The 21,265-nt window shown below is 38.5% G+C and overlaps 2 protein-coding genes across 6 annotated transcripts in view; both read right to left on the minus strand.

Moving 5' to 3' along the window:
* The window catches only part of NUP42 (nucleoporin 42), a 19,503-nt gene extending 17,023 nt beyond the window's left edge, over positions 1-2,480 (minus strand). Inside the window, exon 1 of the mRNA XM_019652000.1 lies at positions 2,237-2,480. Coding sequence (XP_019507545.1) covers positions 2,237-2,348 — 112 coding nt within the window. The 5' untranslated portion in view covers positions 2,349-2,480. The remainder of the gene's footprint in view (positions 1-2,236) is intronic.
* A 6,556-nt stretch (positions 2,481-9,036) lies between these two features.
* The window catches only part of KLHL7 (kelch like family member 7), a 54,743-nt gene continuing 42,514 nt past the window's right edge, over positions 9,037-21,265 (minus strand). For all 5 annotated transcript variants that reach the window (XM_019651994.1, XM_019651998.1, XM_019651995.1 and 2 more), the window contains 4 exons: positions 16,689-16,929; positions 14,036-14,237; positions 11,452-11,549; positions 9,037-10,462 (listed from right to left, as the gene is read on the minus strand). In XM_019651994.1, coding sequence (XP_019507539.1) covers positions 10,179-10,462; positions 11,452-11,549; positions 14,036-14,237; positions 16,689-16,929 — 825 coding nt within the window. In that variant the 3' untranslated portion in view covers positions 9,037-10,178. The remainder of the gene's footprint in view (positions 10,463-11,451; positions 11,550-14,035; positions 14,238-16,688; positions 16,930-21,265) is intronic.

The raw sequence follows: 21,265 nt of genomic DNA on the forward strand, positions 1-21,265 counted from the left end.
AAGCAATGTCCTCCACTAGACTGAAGAACAAAAAGGACAGCAACTTGTCTGTTTCCTTTTCCTGATTCCCCAATGCTGTTCCCCTCCAATTCCCCAATAAAATCTTTAAAAAACAAAAAAAGAAGTGTCTGGACACTGATGGTAACCACTTTGAGCACCTCTTGTAATAGCAGAAGTGAAATGTGACCTGTATTCATCTTTTGTTATTGATATATATTGAGTATTACAATTTTAATAGTTTTCCTTTCTTAAAATGTGCATACATTTTTTTGCCACCTACTGTATATTACCAAGTTCAGCTGACATAAGCTTATTAAGTAAACAACTGCTTGATAGTGGAGTGGATAGAGGGCATGTATCCTAAATTATAAGCTCCTTCAGGATAAAAAGCTGTATCTTTATCATTCTTTGCTCCCCCGCTGAGCCCTTATAGTAATAAAAGTCTGAAAAGTGGGGACTGTATTAAGAAGTTTATTGAATATAAAAAATTAGATTCTACCCTCAGTCCTTGAATAAATGCTTAAATTTTTTTTACTAAGTCTTCCCTCTAGGAAAATAACACATACCCACCTATCTTTCATAGGGAAATTACAAAGGTAATTTATATATGAATAAGTGCATTGAGTTCCTCTATTGTGAGATTTCTAATATTTCATAATTATCAAAATGAGCCAACAGGACTCTATCCTTTCTATCGTATATATGCGTTCATTAAAAAAAAAATCTTATTTCAACTATCTCATTATTCATGATTTCCAAGTTGGGGCCAAGATAATTCACCTTTTTTCTGACTAAATTAAGAGGTATTCCATTAAATATATTAAAAACTGGAGTGACGGGAGATATATTCCTTTATGAAAATTCAACTCCCAACCCTAAAATGACTTAATAACTAACACCAAAGAGATTTGCTGGAACAGATCCTTCAAGTACGGTATTGATGTTATTTTCTTTTTCGAAAGTTCCAAATCCTTTGGAGGATGACACAGCTGAAGGAATTCATTCCATCTTTTGTATATATCTTTTGGCCTTCGTATTTGTTAACAATCCCATCAGCACTCATTTGTTTCTGGTAGCTAAATACACTGTTTACTTGATGAGTTTTAGTTACACTTTTTTTCATCAATCAACCTATCCATTCAACATTCATTTTCTAATTGTTGCATGTGTGATTTTCTACATAACGTCAACTATAATATTGTTATTCCTGTGAATACGCTCACATTAGACCCCGAGTCCTAATTTTTGGTTTGGAATATTTCACTAGACCAATTGTGGGTGATGCAAACACTGTCTTCAAGATGAGGGATCAGGTGTGAAACCACGGTGTCACACAGGGTTTAAGGGTCAGATGAGTAGCCCTAAAGTAGGAGAGGAGGGGATATGGTGAGAAGGGGTCAGCATTTTGTGATACCTTAGACTAAGTTTCAGTCCTAAGAAAATAAAACCTCTTCATTTCACCTTTAAGCACTTGTGTTGTATTATGGCTTCATATTTGATCCCTCCTCTCCTTGAACAGTCCTTTTGCATCACCCACAACTGGTTTAATTCGATATTGCAAAACCATCCGTGATGACTTAGTCCCAGGAAGCAGATCAATATGGTCCTTCACACCCCGTTCCCTCGTTGCCTGGAATTCTCAACTGGGCGTCCCATCCCCCCAATTTTACCCCCAAATGTTATGAGCATGCGCATTTGTCTGAAGAATGGCTTTATAGCTTTTACTAGATTTCCAAAGGAATTCACGACTCCCCCAAAGTTAAGAGTATTGACTCTGACCCCAGTTGCTAGCCTCTCCCTCGGAAAAAAAGTTTGGTAAAAATTGTATTCAAGGAGTCAAGGGAAAAACACAAGTACCCTGAAAGTTAATAAAGCAAGGAGGCGTCTGGGTCGCCCGATGTCAATTCTCCGAACCACTGCCACCCCACCGACAGGGCCGTTTTTACACGTACATCCGACTTAAAACTCATTGTTTGGCATTAGTATCCAGAACCAAGTCCCTGCCTTCATCCGCTCAACAAAAACCGACCGAGTGATAACGGGGAGAAGCTGTGTGCCCGGCCCGGTGGCCAGGGACCGCGAGGGGGACGACGCCGGCACGTCCACGTCACCTGACCGGTGCGCCCCGGCGCTGTGCCGACCCCCACGCGGGACGCCCGTTCCCTGCCGGCCGGCCCCCACGCCAAGCCCTCCCCAGCTCGGTTAGCAGTGGCGAAAGGACTGAGGGCAACGTCACCTGAGGGCTGTTGCTGCCGTCCCCCGCCCGCACCCCCGGCACCAGGATGTTCGTTCCAACACCGCTCTCCAAAGCGGCACCGGCCTTGAAGGAAGAACTGACAGATGGTCATTGCCACGGAGACTCCCACCCGGAGGTAGACGATATCCGCGAGCCTAGAGCCCAAAGCAACGGATGGTTTCGGCCCTGCTTCTGTGACGTCATCTTATCGCGCCTAGAAAGGCTCTTTCTCTCTGGTTCTGCCCCCGGGCGATGAGAGGCGTGAGTTTTACCCAGTAGGAGTTGAGAAGAGCAGCACCCCCCGCCCCCTCCGCACCCCACGTGGACTGAGCGTGTGACGTAGGAAGGCGGAAGGTTTGAACGGCTCCTTGGGGAAGCGCGCTTGACCCTGGTGCGGTTCCTGTGGGTGCAAGGGAGGCTCGAGATCGAAATGAGAAGAAAGCGAGTCAAGCAAACCCAGAACTTCAGCAAGGCCGCGAGAGGAGGATTAGCTTTGGTTTGAGAGATCGAGTAGTATTTGCCGTTGTGACTGCTGATAAAGTAAGTCTGCCCAGCCATTCCTCAGGATGGGTAACTGTCAGTGTCAGTTAAAGACAGCTTGCAACTTAACAGGAAAACAATGTTTCATTTAAGGACAGACTGCAACTGAAAAGTATAACACCCTCCCACCTCCCCATCTGTGGATGAGAACTCCTTTCTTACACACTGAGAAACCTTGTTCCTTCACATAAACGTTGCTATTTGAAATTATATCAGTAGGAATGAAACATCCTATTCTTGCCTGGAGGATCTGAGACACTGAAAAGGGGAAGCAGTCTCGATTTTTACCCAGGAGCGGAGCTCAGATGAAGGGTTCCTGAAAAACAACATTCCGTATTTTCTTAACTTTGTAGTTGCCAAGGAAACATGACCCTACATCCACTTTTCAGTCCAGATCTGATGTTGATGCCTTTACACATAGCTCTGCTTTGCTTTGAGCCTATCAATACTGTTTTTAAATTTTACCTGAAATCCACCTTCCTCACAAATCCTACAATAACACTCTTTTTCTTTGCATGGTGAGATACCCTGCAGTTCCAATGGTGTGCAGTCTCCTTGGTCGCAACGAATCAATATATCTGACTTTGTTGGATTACAGGTTTGTCCTTGGTAGTTTAGGATGATTGACTGTTGTTCTTGGTCACCTACTTTGGGTTTTGAGGACAGTGGAATCTACAGGAATACTGGGAATAACTAGTGCAACTTATTTTTTTAAATCAGCTTAATTCCTTTATTTTGAAACAAACTTATGGAAGAGTTAAAAATAGAATACAAAGAAAAAATTCCTGAGCCATTTGAGATTATGTTGTAGACGCGATGCCCCATCACCCATATACTTATTTCCTACAAAAAAGGACATTCTCTTACACAAGCACAATCCAATCCAGTCACCCAAATCAGGACATTAATAGTGATGCGTTACTATCATCTAATCCTCAGATTTTGGAAATCCATGTTTTGCCAATAATGTCCTTTAAAGGACAAGGATCAAGTTCAGAATCTTTATTGATTTAGTCGTATTTCTTTAGTCTTCTTCATTCTGGAACATTTCCTCAGTCTTTCCTTGACGTCGACACTATTCAAAGTTACAGCAAGTTATTTTGTAGAAGTTCCTCAATGCACATTTATCTGTTTTCAGATAAATTGGTGATCATTGGGTTCAGATTATGCATCTTAGGCAGAAGTATCACAGAAATGATTCTGTGGTCTTCACATTGCATCTGTCAGATTGTGCACAATTTCAATTTGTCCCATTACCTGTGGTGTTATTAATAAGGATTTTTGTGGGGAGATCATTTGAAAGTATATAAAAATCTCATTCCTTACCAGATTTTTTTAGTTCATTCATTTATTCCTATCAGTATGGACTCATGGTTTTCCGTTTTTTTCCAGTGGGTTATAATCTGTTTCTATCATTATTTATTTTGATGCTCAAATCATCCCAAATTTGGCCAGTGGGAGCCACTTGAAGCTTTGTCCTTTTGACATATCCCATGATTCTTTGAGCACTTCTTCAATTGCTGGCCCCAAAGATGCTCCAGGCTCATTTTCTACTTTTCCTGCTGCAGTCCTGGAGTCAGCCCTTTCTCCAAGGGGCTCTCGGTCTTTTTGGTGGTACTTAGAAGCCAAGATCTGAGCTCCAAGTTTGCTCATTGCTATTGTGATTTCTTTGTTCCCAAGCCCTTTCATGGGCATTGTTAAGGAAAATATGCTCTAGACAGGCACAGAGCTACATCAAAACATAATTCTGTATCTTTATATCAAAAACTATGAGTTCACACTGATAACCTCCAATTCCAACCCAAGGTCACAGGATTCATTTTATTTTTCTCCTGTCTTTCAAACTTCCTTCTATGATAGTGAGAAACATGGCTCATTGTTCTTAACATATTTATTTTGAGCAATTCTCTTGTACTAACCAATCTCTCATTGTGGCCAATAACTTCTTGTCCATGCAAATGCCAGCATGTATAAGAACTTTCCTGGGATCCCAGACCTAAAATACCAGTGGTGGCTGAAGCTTAAATGAAGGTGAGCAGGGTGCCTGGTGATGGTGGAGAGGTGGGCAAGGCCAGAATCCTGATTGACATCATCCAGGTGGAGTGCTGTATGAGATGACGGTGACAGCCTAGGGCTGAGGCATGCAGAAATGGGTAGTGATCAGTTAGGGGAGGGGTAGGTGGAAATCAGGAGAGTGGGTCAGACAAAGGAAACTTCCAGTTTCAAGATGGCAGAGTTAAAATACTTCTGCCTTCTTTTCCTCTTGAAAATCAAAATGAGAGGCAAAACAAGCCAAAACATCATCTTTGATTATACTAGGAGATAATCGTAATCTCAAACATAATATTTGAAGGCTGAATGCACATGGAAGATGACTAAATAGTAAATTACTTAGAAGAGAGGAAGAAAGTCAAATTCCTTTAAGGTGGACACTGATTTCCACAGAGAAGGCTGAAAAGGAATTAAGAGCCAACAGGTACCACAGAAGGGTGGATTGTTTGAACATCTCTGTAAAGTGCAAGTAGAAACTAGCTCCATAAATCCACCCAGTGAGGCAACTATCCCTACCTGATCGAGATAGGTTTTTTTCTTGAAAAAGGAATGAAAGCCTTCTGAGTCCAGGATATCAAGTATAGAGAGGCAAATTATGGTACTGACTAGAGAGACTAAGCTACTCTTATTGAATGGTGAGTCAGAATCCCCTTTGCCTGAGCTCCAGAAGTCCTGCAGCCAGGCGTAGTCCCTCTTTCCAACTTGCCCACCCCCACCCAAGGGACAGGCAGGGGTTTGTAAGATTATCTTCTGGAGAATTTAACATCCCTCCCAAATATCTATAATCCCCAACAAATATAAGTGGCCATTCCCTCAGCATATGAAGTTCACTGATAATTAAGACCACCTTTGTACACAAAAATTATCAACTTTTAAAAAATTTATTGGGGGGCCGGCCGAGTGGCTCAGCTGGTTAAGCGCTCGCTTGGGAGCACCAGCTCTGGGCAGCAGGTTCGGATCCCACATTGAGGGCCAGTGACGCTCGCCCTCTACAGCTAAGATGATGAACAACAGCTCGACCTGGAGCTGGGCTACAGTGGGCTGCTGTAAGCTACCATGAGTGGCGAGCAGCCAGCGTGAGCGGCCGTCAGCTGGTGTGAGCTGCCGGGAGCTGCTGTGAGTGCCGACCAATGGCCAGTGACCGATTGCCTCGCCCAGGAAGAGCGCAGTGATGATGCGAACATGGGCCAGTGGGGTGACGTCCTCCAAAACTCGACTGAAGAACAAAAACAGCAATTGGTCTACGTGTCCCCCTTCCCTGATTCCCCAAGGCTGTTCCCCAACCCCCAGTTCCCAAATAAAATCTTTTAAAAAAATTATTGGGGTAACATTGGTTAATACAATTATATAATTTTCAGGTGTACATTATAATTCAACATCTGTATATATATATTTTTAAGATTTTTATTGGGGAATTGCGGGAAGGGGAACAGACAAGTTGCTGTCCTTTTGTTCTTCAGTTTAGTTGTAGAGGACGTCGCCTCACTGGCCCAAGTTGGCACCATCATTGCGCTCTTCCTGGGCGAGGCAGGTCAGTCGCCGGCTTCTGGACTGCCGCTTACGCTGGCTGCTGCCTACACGCGGTAGCCCATGGCAACCCACTGCAGCAGGGGCTGCAGCCTACGCCCTTGCCGGTGACTCACGGCAGCCCAGCTCCAGGTTGAGCTGTTGTTCAGCATCTTAGCTGTAGAGGGCAGTGTCACTGGCCCTCATATGTGGGATCCAAACCGGGGCCGTCTAGCATCCCAAGGCAGCTCCTAACCAGTGCGCCACTCAGCCGGCCCAACATCTGTATATTCTTTTGTGTGCTCACCACCCAAAGTCTAGCTGCCCTCTGTTACCATATATTTGACCCACTTTGCCTCCCCCCAACCTATTAACTTCTTAGTGTCTCGTTTTAAATATAAATAACACAGCCAGGGATCAGATATTTGAGGAATGACTCTAACAGTAAAGAGCAAAGCAAACATTAAAAAAAAAAGGCAGAGGAAACACACGGAGTATAGAAAATGTTAAAAGAAACTAAAATATCTTCAGAGAGCGTAGCATGAAACACGAACATGTTATATAAAAGAACAATCATTGAAAAAAAATACTGTTGAAAATTAAACATGGATAGTGGAAACAAATTCAATAGAGCATTGGAAGATAGAGTCAGGGAAATCCCCTACAAGAATTGAATAAACCAGGTCTTAAACCCCATTTTACAGCTGTTATGAGAAGAGGCTTAAAGCTCTGGAAAGTAAAGAGCTTTCTAGTCATTAAGAATAACATTTTAGACAATTTCCCAGCACAGAATTTTTATTTTTATTTCTCCTGAAGTAGTTTGAATCACCTTGGGAAGGAGAAAATTGGGAAGATGAAAGTCGATCCAAGCTTTGAAGTCTTTTGAAGCAATTGTAAAGAGAGAGGGGACTATTTAAAGGATTTATTAAGTGTTGAATGATGCAACCTGTAAAATGTGCTTTCATATTGGGACTTAGAGCTGGTTTGGTGCTATGTTGGAGTGGATTCAATTATCTGAGACTGTTGGTATATGTTAACAGTACCACCAGTAAAAACCAAAATTCCCTTCAAATATCTACCTTGGCCTATGCAGCAAATCCAAACCTTTTGCTGTTTACAGTATGTAAGGCAAAAGGAATATAGACTGCTTGCTTGAATAATTGTTTATTAAATGGTTCATTTTCACGACTCAGAATTTTCCATGAGACTATGTGTCAGGTTTTGGCAAGCAAGGTCACACTGTAATTAAGTAATTATAGTTTTTTATAGCAAGAACTTTTTTCAAGACAGACATTAAACTTTCATGTTCAAGTTGTGAGTTTCAAAAGTATAAATTGCTGTGTCTTCAAAACACTGTCACTGCAAAGAATATAACATTAACATATAACATATCTACTAAAAAGAACACAGAATACTTTATGGAATAGGAATTTTTTTGAGGGGAGGAGTAATAGAAAATGTATTTGCCAATATATTGTACTTTTACTCATTATCCTGGCATCAACAATTTTGTAAAATATTTCCAAGGCAGAAAACAGTCACCAATTAGGAATTACTAAGATTACTAAAAACTCCCACTTCATTATAACCTACATCAAACCTGTCTACATACTTTTTATAGTGTGTTCTAGGGAGTTGATACACCCTAAAGAAAAGGCTACTCTATTTATAATGTCTTAAAACAATGCTGCATATACCATATGGTAGATTATTGTATTAAATAATATAACCAAATTGTAGTATGATTCATGGATATCCTGCTCTCAGAAAAATCAAACTGGACACATTTTTTTAATGGAGTGAAAAATTCAAAACCAAACATAAAAATGTTCAGAACAGGCACATCTAGAGACAGAAAAATTAATGGTTGCCTAGGGCTAGGGTGTTTGGAGGATCTAATTAGATTGAATAATGTCCCGTCCCCCGTCTCTCCCCAATTCACCTAGAACTTCAGAATGTGATCTTATTTGCAAATAGGGTCTTCACAGATGTATTAGTTAGGATGAAGTCATATTGAATTGGGGGGAGGGTGGGCTAAATCCAATGATGGTTGTCCTTGTAACACCACATGAAACCCAAGACACACAGGGAAGAAGGCCATGTGAAGACAGAGGCAGTAATTGAAGTAAGATAGTTAGTTACAAGCCAAGGAAGGCCAAGGTTATCAGCAACCACCACCGGAAGCCAGGGGAGAGGCATGGGCAGTTTCTGCCTCAGAGCCTCCAGAAGGAACCAACCCTGCTAACATCTTGATGTAGAAATTTTTGTTGTTTTAAGCCACCAAGTTTGTGGTAATTTGTTACAGAGCCATAGGGAGTTAATATATGGGGGAAATGGAGAGTGACTGCTAATAAGTATGGGGTTTCTTTTTGTGGTGAAAATGTTCCAAAATTGTGGTGACAGTTGTACAACTCTGTGACTATATTAAAGACCACTGAATGGTACAGTTTAAATGGTGAATTGTTTGATATGCACATTATATCTCAATATAGCTGTTATGTACATTAAAAAACCCTACACAGAAATATATTATTATGCTTTTTTATAATTCCTTTTTCATTTAAACATTTTTAGGGTTTTTAGATTATAAACTTCCATATAAAGAAAATAATGAAAATTAAAATAGAAACATTGCTTTATAAATTTTCAACACAATCATTACATAACACATTTAAAATAAAGAATAAAACTTAGCAGTCTAATTTTAGTTAAAAAATATTTAATATTACCAGATAAAAACATTGATGGTGACAGCTTTATATGGCTCACTCCACACATTCCATAATGTAAAAGGGCAAAACATTACTAGGAAAGAAATGAGCAGATGAGTTTATAAAAGATTTATTGACCACATAAAAGCAATTTATACAAGGTGACAAATATTTCATTCAAATTATTACAAAACTTAGATTTAATGGGGTCAAATACCTCTGATGTGTCTTGCTAAGAAAAAGAAATCATGTATCATTTTAATTCATAAGAAGTTCAAAGTCAACATTGATATTGGATAACAGGGCGATTCTAGTGACCTATAAATTTGCTATAAATAGCTTTATTTTTTGCTAGTCAGTCACTCTTATGATTGGATTTTATGTAACAGCGAGGACTGAAGAGCCTAATAATTTTTTAAGCGCTAGGTAAAACAGTGATACAAACTAATGATGGGTGATAAGCTTGGTATTTTGGGTTTAAAAGATGGAATATATTTAACTGGACTGAATATATTTCATGAGGAGTTTGGTACATTTTTAAATTCCAAAATGTTTATGAAGTTTTGTGAGAGAGTGTGTGTATGCCTTGACTCACTCTGCCTTGCTTTTAAAATGGAATAAATTTGGCACTAAATGGGACACATGAAGACAAATTATGTGAGACTAAACTGCTCCATCGGAGTTGCCTATCTTGACTTATAATTCATACTGTGTCTTAGTTCTTGACTGAACTGAAACAATCAGATCTAATGCCATAGCACTTCTGTGATATGAAAATAGAATCTAGAGCTAAGATAACTGCTTCACTAATGAGCCAATCCCCCACTCTGTCATAATCGTAGTTACAAGTGTGACATTCATTTAAGAATTCGTATTTTCATCAAATGCTTATAATTTTTCAAGTTTTCTTGCTAGATATGTTCTTGGTGATGTGGCCAGCTAAAATATGGTCTTTGAATTAAGTAAGGAAACCCATGTTAAAAAAACACCGATTTTATAGGGATGTTTCTTTATTTGAAACTTCCTTAAAAAAAAGAAAATGCCAAACTAAAACTTTGTAACCAAACTCTTGGAACAAAGCTCTGGTGGCCATATTTCTGAGTCTCCGATGAGTCTCGAAGTTCATGCATTTTTCATGTTTCAAGGGTTTCTTCATTTGCTCCACAAGTATCAACAACACAAATTAAACAACTTGTTACTGGAAAAGCTCGGACTTTGGAGTTGGCAACCCATTTGTCTGTTTCAGTATTATATTCAAGGATGTGTCCTAATCGACCCACACCTTGAAAACCAGCCAAGACATAAACTATAGAGCCAACCGCTGCACACTTCACGGTCACACCCTTCCACGGCATCGGTGACACCATCTTCCATTCGTTTAACTTAATATCATAATATTCCACATTGTCCAGACCACCTTCAAAAAATAAAACAACATGAACAACTAGATGAACCATTCTAAGAAGGCCACTTAAAGTAGTAATTCTTTGCATTTTTCCAAAATTTTATTATAAAAATTTTCAAGCATGCTGAAAAGTTGTAAGAAATTTACAATGAATGCCCACATATCTACCATTAAAGTCTTATTGTCACTTTAACAAAACAGAAATTTAATTTTTATTTGTCATTTTAGAATCATAAGTATTTATATTCTACAAAATTAAATATTTTCTGTCTGTTCTGGAAAAATAAAAAAATAAACCAATCTGTGGATTTTCTTCTGATTAACTTTGATTGTAATTATTCATATGTCCTTCTGCTATTTATCTTTCAGAAGCTTATAGATAATAACAATGAGTAGAGACAGAAAAAGGGAAAGAAATTGTTTCTTTTTATACTTAAGTAATGCTTAAAGGTACTGACTAAAATGAGGTTTGTGGAGTATCTATAGATTCAGTTCTGAGTCTCCATTATTTAAAGCAATTATTTAAGATTTTAATACATTATTAAGAAAATAAAAAGGTCAAATTGACTTTTAAAAAATAGTAATATTGATATTTTCAGGCAATGTTTAAAAATGTTTAGGAAACTGCCATTTACAGCCTGGATACAAGTCCTAAAGCCAGTATTTAAAAAGTTTTAGAAGTTTTTTTTTGAAGTTCAGATGTTTCTGTCACTCAATAATTCTTAAGCTATCTTTCCCCAGGGGATATTTGGAAATGTGTGGAAGCCCTCTGAGATTGTCACAATGACTGATGGCCATTACCCACATTTCATGGACACAGATGTTAAACATACTCCAATGTTTCATAAAATATTTTAGATTCCAGAAACTATAAAAATAAGCAGAATGATGTATGTGATAAATGTTTGTATCCAGATTTTAAGAAATGTTTCAATAATTTAAGACAAGGAAATATAAGCAAACTCATTGGGAATGTTGAACAGTGAATTAACATCAGATACCTAAGCCATTCTGACCACCCACAGCAAAAATCTTGTCTTTCACAAACACCAGTCCATGATTCTTCCTGGCCTCAATCATTGGACACAGCTCAGTCCATCTGAAAAAATAAAAGAGTTTTTAGTGTACTTGTTCACAGGCAGTAAAAAGACTCATACTAATTTATAAGAAAGGTCTGTTATCCTAACTAAGTGCTCATTTACCACTCGCATATCTATTAATATACACACATGCACACTCACACATATGTCTGGAAGGCTAGAAAAACAAAAGCTTAACAGTGGTTTTGAGTAATTTATTGATAGGTGAGGTAAATACAGACTTTATTCCCTTCAATTCCAATAGGATATGAGATATAGAGGCTATCTGGAGACTATTAACACATCTTTGGAAGAAACCCATTTCCTGTGATCCATAGTAACTTGTTAAAATGGTAACAAAAAAGAAGGGAAAGATACATAAGAGAGTATAAAGCACTAATACTGTCACGTGGTTTTAATTAATATTTACGGATGAGTTAGTAAAACACAAATTGATCATGGGCCTCTAGCAATCAGCAAATTAGTAGTATCCATTACTATTCATGTTTATCTTCAAATCTACACTTAGAACTTTAGGGAGCTCTAGTTAACAAAAGTACTCTCATTCTGTCAAGTTTAATAACTTATTAGCATGTTGCTGTGTTCCCAGCCATCACTACAAATGCTGAGACTGAGTATCAATGCTAGGTAGCAGCATCACATACACAGACAACTGTGTTTAGCTATTTTTTCTACGAGATCCAGTTCCTTCTTTTGCACACACTCCCATACACACAACTGTCATTTGTGATTGTGACAGTGGTACTGGCACACACTTGTGCTCTTAACAGTTAATTTAAACCGAAATACTCCAAACAACAACAAAAGGAAAATGTGGCATAAGCATAACTCTCCAATATGGTTATTTCTACCTCTTTGAAATGATTTAGTAAATTTAAGCTTCCAAAAAATGTAATTAGGGCATAATGATTAACTATGAAATATTAACAACTTTTGTTGCCTTATATTCATGTATTTTTCAAAAATGGTTTGAGAGTCACCATGCTCACTTCCAGAACACTCTGTAAGGTGAGGTGAGCAACGCTGCTCCTGTTTTTCAGGATGAACACACATGCTCGTCCAGGTGACAAGACCAGCATACGGCGGGGAGAGGGAGAGCTACACGAGGCCTCCACTGCCTCTCCACGCAGGGAGCTTTACAGACACCTGTCCAAGCGCATTAAATACAGTATGTGACTTGGAAACATTTAATATTTCTAGCCCTTTCTTCTCCAAATATGTCCATGAAATAAAAGAGCATGTTTTTATGTACATATAAATCTTCTGAATGTTTACAATTATGGAAGTTTCGCAAAACACACTTCCTGTTGTAATTCACATAGTAGGTCTTGTTTTCCCCAACCTGAAGTTCAGTGTTTGAAAGCTTTACTTAAAATTCTGACTGTGTAGGCTTCATTTCTTAGCTTCCAATTAAACACATTCTAGTTACAAAACAGTTGAGAAAATGGTCAAAGCTGGGAGGAAACATTCTTAAAACTTGGATGGATAGATCACGTATTAGAAAGGAAATCACAGTAATTATAACTTATTTTTCATTTTGAGATTTGGATAATTATACTAGCTTTTCTCAGGAAGATTTAAGGGCATTGAAGAGAATATAGAGAATTCAAATTTAACACATAAGCTCAATGTATACAAAATTGAAGAAATTTTAAATTGTGTAAGTTTTAAAATATTCCCCAAACTGAATATATTCACCTACTTTTAAAAAATATTGAGGTTGAAGAATTCCTTTAATACTTTTTCTCTGCTACTATGAACAATAATATATTGATTTACATTGATACTGCCTGGACAAAGATCTCAAAATTTGGAAGCCTGGAGTTTATATGGTATGGGTTTTACTTTAAGAGATTTTTTTTAGAAATGAAAAAAGAATTAGGCAGCAGGATGATTGAGACTACAGTTTTCCAACTCGTCTTCTGTAACACTCTTTTGAGTATAGCAATCACAGGAGGTAGAGACATATAGGAGAGGACAGTTGGTACACCCACCTCCTGTGCTGTGGGACAAGATGGGGTGACAGACAGCTGAATTGATGGCTGATAGGATGAGGATAAGGGGAATCCCCAGTGTGCCCTGGCAAGTACAAAGGTACATTTTGAAAGTAGTAGTAAATTTGATGATTTCAAGCGATTTCTTAGTCTCAGCACTTCAGTGTATTTATTGCACAAGCAGAAACAGAAAGAGGGGGACTCCATGGCCATCAACCAAAAACATTTCCTAAGATGTGCAGGAAGGGTCCAGGCTGTAGACATGCGCCCGCCCAAGCACATTAAAAAATGTAAGTGCTGTACACCTGAAACTAATCCATTATTGGATGTCAACTGTTATTGAAGAAGAAAACAACATTTTTACAAAGTGTCTGCGCATCCTTAATACAAGAACTAAATTCTTGCGTTGGGTTCCTTCTGCCTTTGGAAGCTCCCACTGAGCTTGTAGAATACAATTAACTGTGAAATAAGAGTTTTAAATTGATACATACGTTTCTGTGGCAGGATCATAAACTTCACAGGAGTTCAACACTCGCCCCGAAACATTGTTCCCTAAACTCCCACCACAAACATAGATCAGGCCGTTGGCCTCCACCATCCCGTGGCTGCAGCGCTGTGTCAGCATGCTGGGCTTCGTGTGCCAGCTCTCCGTTCTCGTGTCATAGCATTCAAATAAATACAGGGCCGAGTTTCCTGTGAAAGAAGAGGGTCCCATTGTGCTTAATGTGGTGTGTGGGGGCCTGGAGGAGCTTACCATAGCGCTGAGTCAGTCGCTGGAGGGAAGAATTTAGAGTTCTTGAGTCTGTTCTGTACTCAATCAATAACAACAGCAAAATGCATGGATGGTTTAAGAAAAAGCTAACCCTGTTTGTATAGACCTTTAGAAAATATTCAGAAAAGGATCTGTTGGAGAGACTTAGTTATTGGTTAATTACACTTGAGAAAAAGAAAAACAAGAGACTTTATGTATGTCTTCAAGCCCACTTGTGCATGATGGGAATTACCCAAACTTAAAATGTTTATATAGAGGGAACAAGCATAGCTATTTACAGATGGTAAATCCATACCTTAAACTATGAAAACTTCTTTCTTATCATATTCTGAGGCTTATCGTTTAATATTCTGTAACAGCCACTGCACCATTAACGAAACTACTCTTCCTGGCTTCTCTCGGTGGCTATGTGGCTCCACACCTGAAGCCATGCTGGTCCATTCTTGAGGACACTCTCAAGGCATCATTGTATTTTCTGGTGTACTTTGATTATATGTTTTATCAACAAAACATGCGAGTGCATTCATTCTGTTTTGCAGCTTCTGCACGTTATAGAAACTCAATAAAGAGTTTTAGAAATGGGGCCGGCCGAGTGGCGTGATGGTTAAGAACTGGCTTAGGATGCCAGAGGACCCTGGTTCGGATCCCACATGAGGGCCAGTGACACTGCCCTCCACAACTAAGATGCTGAACAACAGCTCAACCTGGAGCTGGGCTGCCATGAGTCGCCTGCGACGGCATAGGCTGCAGTGGGCTACTGTGTGTAGCCAGCAGCCAGCGTGAGTGGCCAGCAGCCGCAGTGAGCGGCCGTCCAGAAGCCGGCGACTGATCTGCCTCGCCCGGGAAGAGCGCAATGATGGTGCCAACTTGGGCCAGTGAGGCAATGTCCTCCACAACTAGACTGAAGAACAAAAGGACAGCAACTTGTCTGTTCCCCTTTCTCCAATTCCCCAGCGCTGTTCCCATCCCCCAATTCCCCAATAAAAATCTTTTTTAAAAAAAAGAGTTTTAGAAATGGTATTATTAAAGATTGAGTGCTTTTTTTCTTTCCCAAGAAAAAAGTTAGAACTTGACTAAATTATGTCTCATGTCCCACTCTTGCGGACTTGGCCAATGTTTAAAAATACTACCACCACCACCACCACCCTTATCATCATAGCCAAGATCTATGAAAAGCAGGGAGCAGAGAGTAACACACAGAAGCAGCAGTGGTCATGACTAATAACTTCTTTTTTAACTTTTAAACAATCCCAATTTTGTAGATTTAGTTGGTTGACATTAGGGGGAAACATACAGTATATAGCAGATATAAGAAACTACTTAAGTAAAAAAGTGACAGAGTAAATGCTGAATAAATGTTCTATTATACTTTCTACAAAAAGTATATCCTTAGAACAGTTGTTTTCTATTATTTTTAGGATTTTTTTGTATTTGAAATATGCTGTATTAGACATGCTGTCAAGAATTCTTTTAAAGAGGGAAAAAGATCACCTCTTGAGTCATATTTAAGAAATCATAATTTTACTTTTATTTATTTGACATGTAGTGGGGGTGGTGAAAACTTATATAAACATGCTGGATAAAAGTAAAACATTCTTTGGGCTAATATAAAACTCATCAGAGAAAATAAAGAAACTTAATTATTACACTTAAATTCCATATCTTAGGTTTATTTGGTCTTCCTAGTTTTCTTTATAAGCCCATTATTCAGCTAAAGAAATTACTTAAAAAGATGAAAGCATGTGAAAAGCTATTATGTGTCTAGTCTGCACCTAGAATATTCATTTAGAAAAATTATTCATTTAGCAAAAGTCCACTATTGGACACTAACTTATTATTCATCAACGAGAAAGGTTTATACACTCATATCTACCCCATCCTGATCAATAAGCATAAAATACTAATCAGTCATTACATTATAAAGAATAAAGCAAATAAAAAGGCCCTTCTTAGTTTTTTCTGCTACAAAGAAAGAAAAGATAATACAAATTTTAAAAGCTTGAATTTAGTAAAGTGGCCTGAAAGGGCCTATGAGTAAACCCAAACTCTGAAATCTTTAAAGCAAAGAATATTATGCATCCAAAACAACTACTCTAGAACTAAAATCCAGATGGCATCAATGAAAGCTTTGACATGGCAAAAAAGGGACAATTAACTTAATCTAGGAAGTTGAAGTTCTTATAAATTAATGATTTATAAAGGAGTAAGGTTAAGAGTTTAGGGATATGGGCTCTAACATATGTAACATATGTATTTCAGTTATGTCAAACAATGACAAACAAATAACACCAATTGTTTATTTAAATATGAAAACCAAAATGCTCCGCTTTCTAGCACAACCCCCAAACAATACCACCGGGTAAAGTCCTTACCGACTTCGGAGCCTCCAGAGGTATAAATTTTGCCTTCTGCAGCACAGGCAGCAAGGCTGTCTCGGGGGGTTGGAGGGCCCAGTTTGGAATACCAGCTGTCCTTCACGACATTATAGCAGTCCATTCGTTTTATGGGGAACAGCTGAGAGCCACCCAAAATGTATACTACATTGTCCCAAAACACGCATGCTGCATCTCTTCGTTTTTCAAAGGGGCAGCGGATGTCTGTCCAGCTGTAATCCTATAACAGAAAAGGACAGGAAGCTTTCAGTAACAGAATCAAATACAACTGAAAAGGATGAAGCAAAGATAGATATAGTTGGAGAAAATACACAATACCAGGCGTGCCCAAAAAAATATATACACATGACTTGTATTCATCTTTTGTTATCGGTACATATTATTACAATTTTAATACAGCTTTTTCCCTTTCTTAAAATGTGTTATACATTTTTTTTGGCACCCTCTGTATAAGAATATGTTAATTTACTAGGGTGCATATAAAAATGTTTGGCTTGAGACTATTATGTAATCCGTGTGATGTCTTCAGAAAGTAGGTTAGTTTGTGCAGACGGCAAGATGGCGGTGACTGCTTTGGGTCTTTTCTGGCTCTAAAATAAATTTTAATACATTTGGATGTATCACCATCACCCATTATTCGTTCTGTTACTGAGGGTAACACAAGAAAATTCTAAAATATAAAATAAGTAGTTTTGTTATTTTAAAAAAGCTTTTTTTCAAATGTAATACTATCTGCCTCCCTTCCCAGCCAGGTGTATATAGTGTTATAATCAATGGATAATATGAAGCTTAACCTGCATTATCCTATCAATGTCTAAAGCTAGAAGGTAATTTGTGGACTCCTGTGACATATTAATTTTCTGTGAACATTTAGTTGAGTCACTGTAGTCAGCTGGACTCTTAACGCTGTGATATTTATTATGAAATATTTGAGTACAGTTGTCCCCCCTTATCCACGGTGGATCCCTTCCAAGACCCCCAGCGGATGCCTGAAACCGTGGATAGTACCAAACTCTATATATACTACATTTTTTCCTATACATACATACCTATGATAAAGTTTAATTTGTAAATTAGGCATAGTGGGAGATTAACAATAACTAACAATAAAATAGATTATAACAATATGCTGTCATAAAAGTTAGGAGAATGTGGAGTCTCTCAAAGTATCTCATTGTGCTGTACTCACCCTTCTTGTGATGATGTGAGAGACAATGTGTATGTGCTGAGATGAATAGTGTGGCGAATAACAGGCATTGTGACATAGTGTTAGGCTACTAATTGACCTGACGATTTGTCAAAAGGAGAGTCACTGAGCCATGACTTAGGAGTTGTTTATTTCTGGATTTTTCCATGTCATATTTTCGGACCATGCTTGACCGTGGGTAACTGAAACTGCAGAAAGCAAAAGTGCAAATAAGGGGGTACTACTGTAATCTGAGTTGTCTGGAAACTCACTTTTTTCTCCCCAATTAGAAATGAGCATCTTCACAATAAGGGCTGCTCACAGCACCAGTTTCCTCACTATGTTTGATGACATCCAAGGACACCTGTGGCCTTCTTCCATGTAAATACATGGGGGACTGCACCCACGTTACAGCATCTTGGATGTTCCCCTTTTAAAGCAAGGAAGCTAGTGTTCCTGCGGCCTTCTGAATATGGCTGAAAACTATTAGGGTCAGACAGAAATCCACAAATTCCCAGTCTCACAGAGCAAAACAGTGTGTGATTATTAACGATGAGTTCCCTTTGGGAAAATACATCAACTGGTATCTACATGCTAGTGTCCCGTGTTTCAGATATTCATCAAATTAGATCTAAGTATCATAGAAAATAAGGAATGGTCTCTTAGCAAAAAGAAGAGTCCCTGATGTAGAATACCTTCCCTCCTAGTGATGATAACCATTCTGCTTTTCAGGTGATCAGAGAAACAGAGCCTTAATCCATTTTTCATTCTCAAATTAGGATCTATGTGTCCCTCAAGGTTACTCTGTGGTATGCCTATTGGTAGGCACACAAAACTACAGGATAAACATTTTCTAGAAGCTTCAGTTTTACTTAACAGACACTGAAAAACTGAGGGAAAATATTTTAAAAAAATTTTGTCTTAGAGAAACTGCATACCACAGAATGAAAGAGAGAAAATAATGGCCATATTTTATAGGTAGCAATCCCTCAAAAGTAAACTAACGCTTCTTTTACATATTCTATAAATCTATTCATAATTCCTACCTCATCAACTTCATTAACAGAGAAATATAATTTCATTAATAAGATACATTGTTAACTCAGTGGATCTCAAGTCTTGCCACTCTTACACCCAATTCATTGATACTTATTATTGGAAAGCAATGTGGGAACTTTTCCATAATTTTTGAAGATATCCTCAACATTGTTTCCATGTTCTTCCTTAACTAATTTCAGGCTGAGAAAATTGGTCAGTCTTTTAAATGATCTCCAAAACCTGCTACTCTTCGAATTAAAAAGAACTGCCCATGCAGAAGCTGGGATTAAAAAACAAAATACTTTTTTTTATCTAGATGAGCGTAAACATCTAGACACTAGGATATAAGGTTCCAAAGAATGAATTCAAAGGATTCAGATAACTGAATAGTTCTAACTTTCTAATACTATTCAGGGATTTGAGTAGGGAATAAATGGGTGCTCATAGGTACCTGTCATACAGGGCTTGGTTAAAATAAATTGCTCTGTTGGAACTATAAGCCCAATGGAAAAATGATAAAAAATTGTGTGGGTAGTACGTGTGTGAGAGACACAGGAATAGGTACATGCTTCTATCTATCTACTTGCAAGTTAGGCTACGATTTCTCTAGAAACCCTCAAGTTTTCAATTCTTTTCCAACTTTCTAAATACTGTCATTGGTGAACGTACATGTTAGACACTAAGCTTGATTAATACTAACTATATATAATATTCTGCCTAATAGTTTATCTTCTAGGCAGATAAGTGAAATGACTTGCAGGAATTTCTATAGTATGCAAGTTGGACTTGATTTCAGCTAAGATTTAATGTTTTACATTTGGGCTCATTAAATATACCTGTCAGCATATTTAAGTATTTAAATAGATGAAAATGTGTTAAACACACCTGTTTGAACATACCTGGCTTTGGCTGCATGTATGCATGGGAGGAGGGGAGCTTATGATCTTTTTTACCCCGTGTGTGTATGGGTAGAGCTCTCTGGAAAGTCTGCCTAATTCCCCCAATCTACCTAATAACCTTCATCTGAAATAAAGTACTGAGAAGGTGATCTGACATTTGTCCTTTAGTAACTTGTTACACTGCCTAGGAGATAATGTGTGTAGTTGAAGAAGTAAGCACTGAGGGGAAAAAAATAGATGGGAGTCAGGCTTGTCAGCTCAGTGGGTATGAGCAACATGTCTTATCCTAGTGATGGGGCCACTCCCCATCTGGGGTCTGCAGGTGGAGGAGGGGGGTTACTTACATCTCCCTGCACTCCTAGGCGACAGGGCAAGCTGGAGGGACATGCTGCTGTCTTGTTAGCAACAAGAGGGATGAATAGCACCAGTCACAGGGTACATGTGTGTAGGCAGGGAACTGATACACTAAAAATATAATTTAAGTCAGTTAAGTTTAACTGAGTTTTATTAAGTTAGAGTTTATCTATTCCATGCAAAATATCTGTATTGAGCTGCTGAGACGATACAAAAATGGGAAAACTGAAAAGCCTGGAAAAGATACAAGTAGAAGGATTTCTTCAGTTTTCACACATCATGCATGTATGTGTCCACACACGTACACATGCAGACACTGCAATGCATCAAGTCCTGGTTTCCCTGGTCACAGTCGGCCTTTCTTGCCTCTGCTGTGATATGCCACGTTCTGGGATTTTTTTTTTTTTAGTTCAAGATGCCTTTCCTCTCTGTAGGCTTCTCCTGTTTCCTTTCTCTGAATCCCCACCACACTGCAGTCTGGACTTGATGATTGAAAACTCCATCACATCTCGTCCTGTGTGATTTCCCAGCTGTAGTGCAATGCTACAGGAAAGCAAAATGCTTCTGGAGGTGAGGGGCTGAAGCATTTCCTCTAGATGCCTCTAGGCACAAACATCAGCCTACTGTTTTCCTTGAGAGTAAGAACTGCTTTTATAGAATATGAATTCTGAAAACACATGACTCCTCAAATAATAGAAACACTATAGATGTAGATTTTAATAATCAAGACAACCAAAATCCAAAATGAAAGAAGTCCTTTTTATTTTTAAGACTTAAAAACTTTATTTTGGATCATACTGAGGGGGGAACGGCGGGAGGAAGCCAAGCAAAATTAGGGAAGACAGGGTCTTAGAAAAAAGGAAAACGAACAATATGGTAAAACCTTAAGATTTCTTGCAGAAACCTCAAGGAGTCAATCTAATCTGAGTTTAGGATGATCGAATTATAGCACTTTCTCTTAAGCCATTATCTGACTCATCTTAGTTTCTAAGGGCTGTTTAAAAAAAAAATCAGAGAACTATGGTGATAATCTATACAGAAGGCAGGTTTATGCCAGATGCCAGAACATTCCTAGAAGT

Source organism: Hipposideros armiger, unplaced genomic scaffold (assembly GCF_001890085.2).
Source record: "Hipposideros armiger isolate ML-2016 unplaced genomic scaffold, ASM189008v1 scaffold_171, whole genome shotgun sequence".
Classification (NCBI taxonomy): domain Eukaryota; kingdom Metazoa; phylum Chordata; class Mammalia; order Chiroptera; family Hipposideridae; genus Hipposideros; species Hipposideros armiger.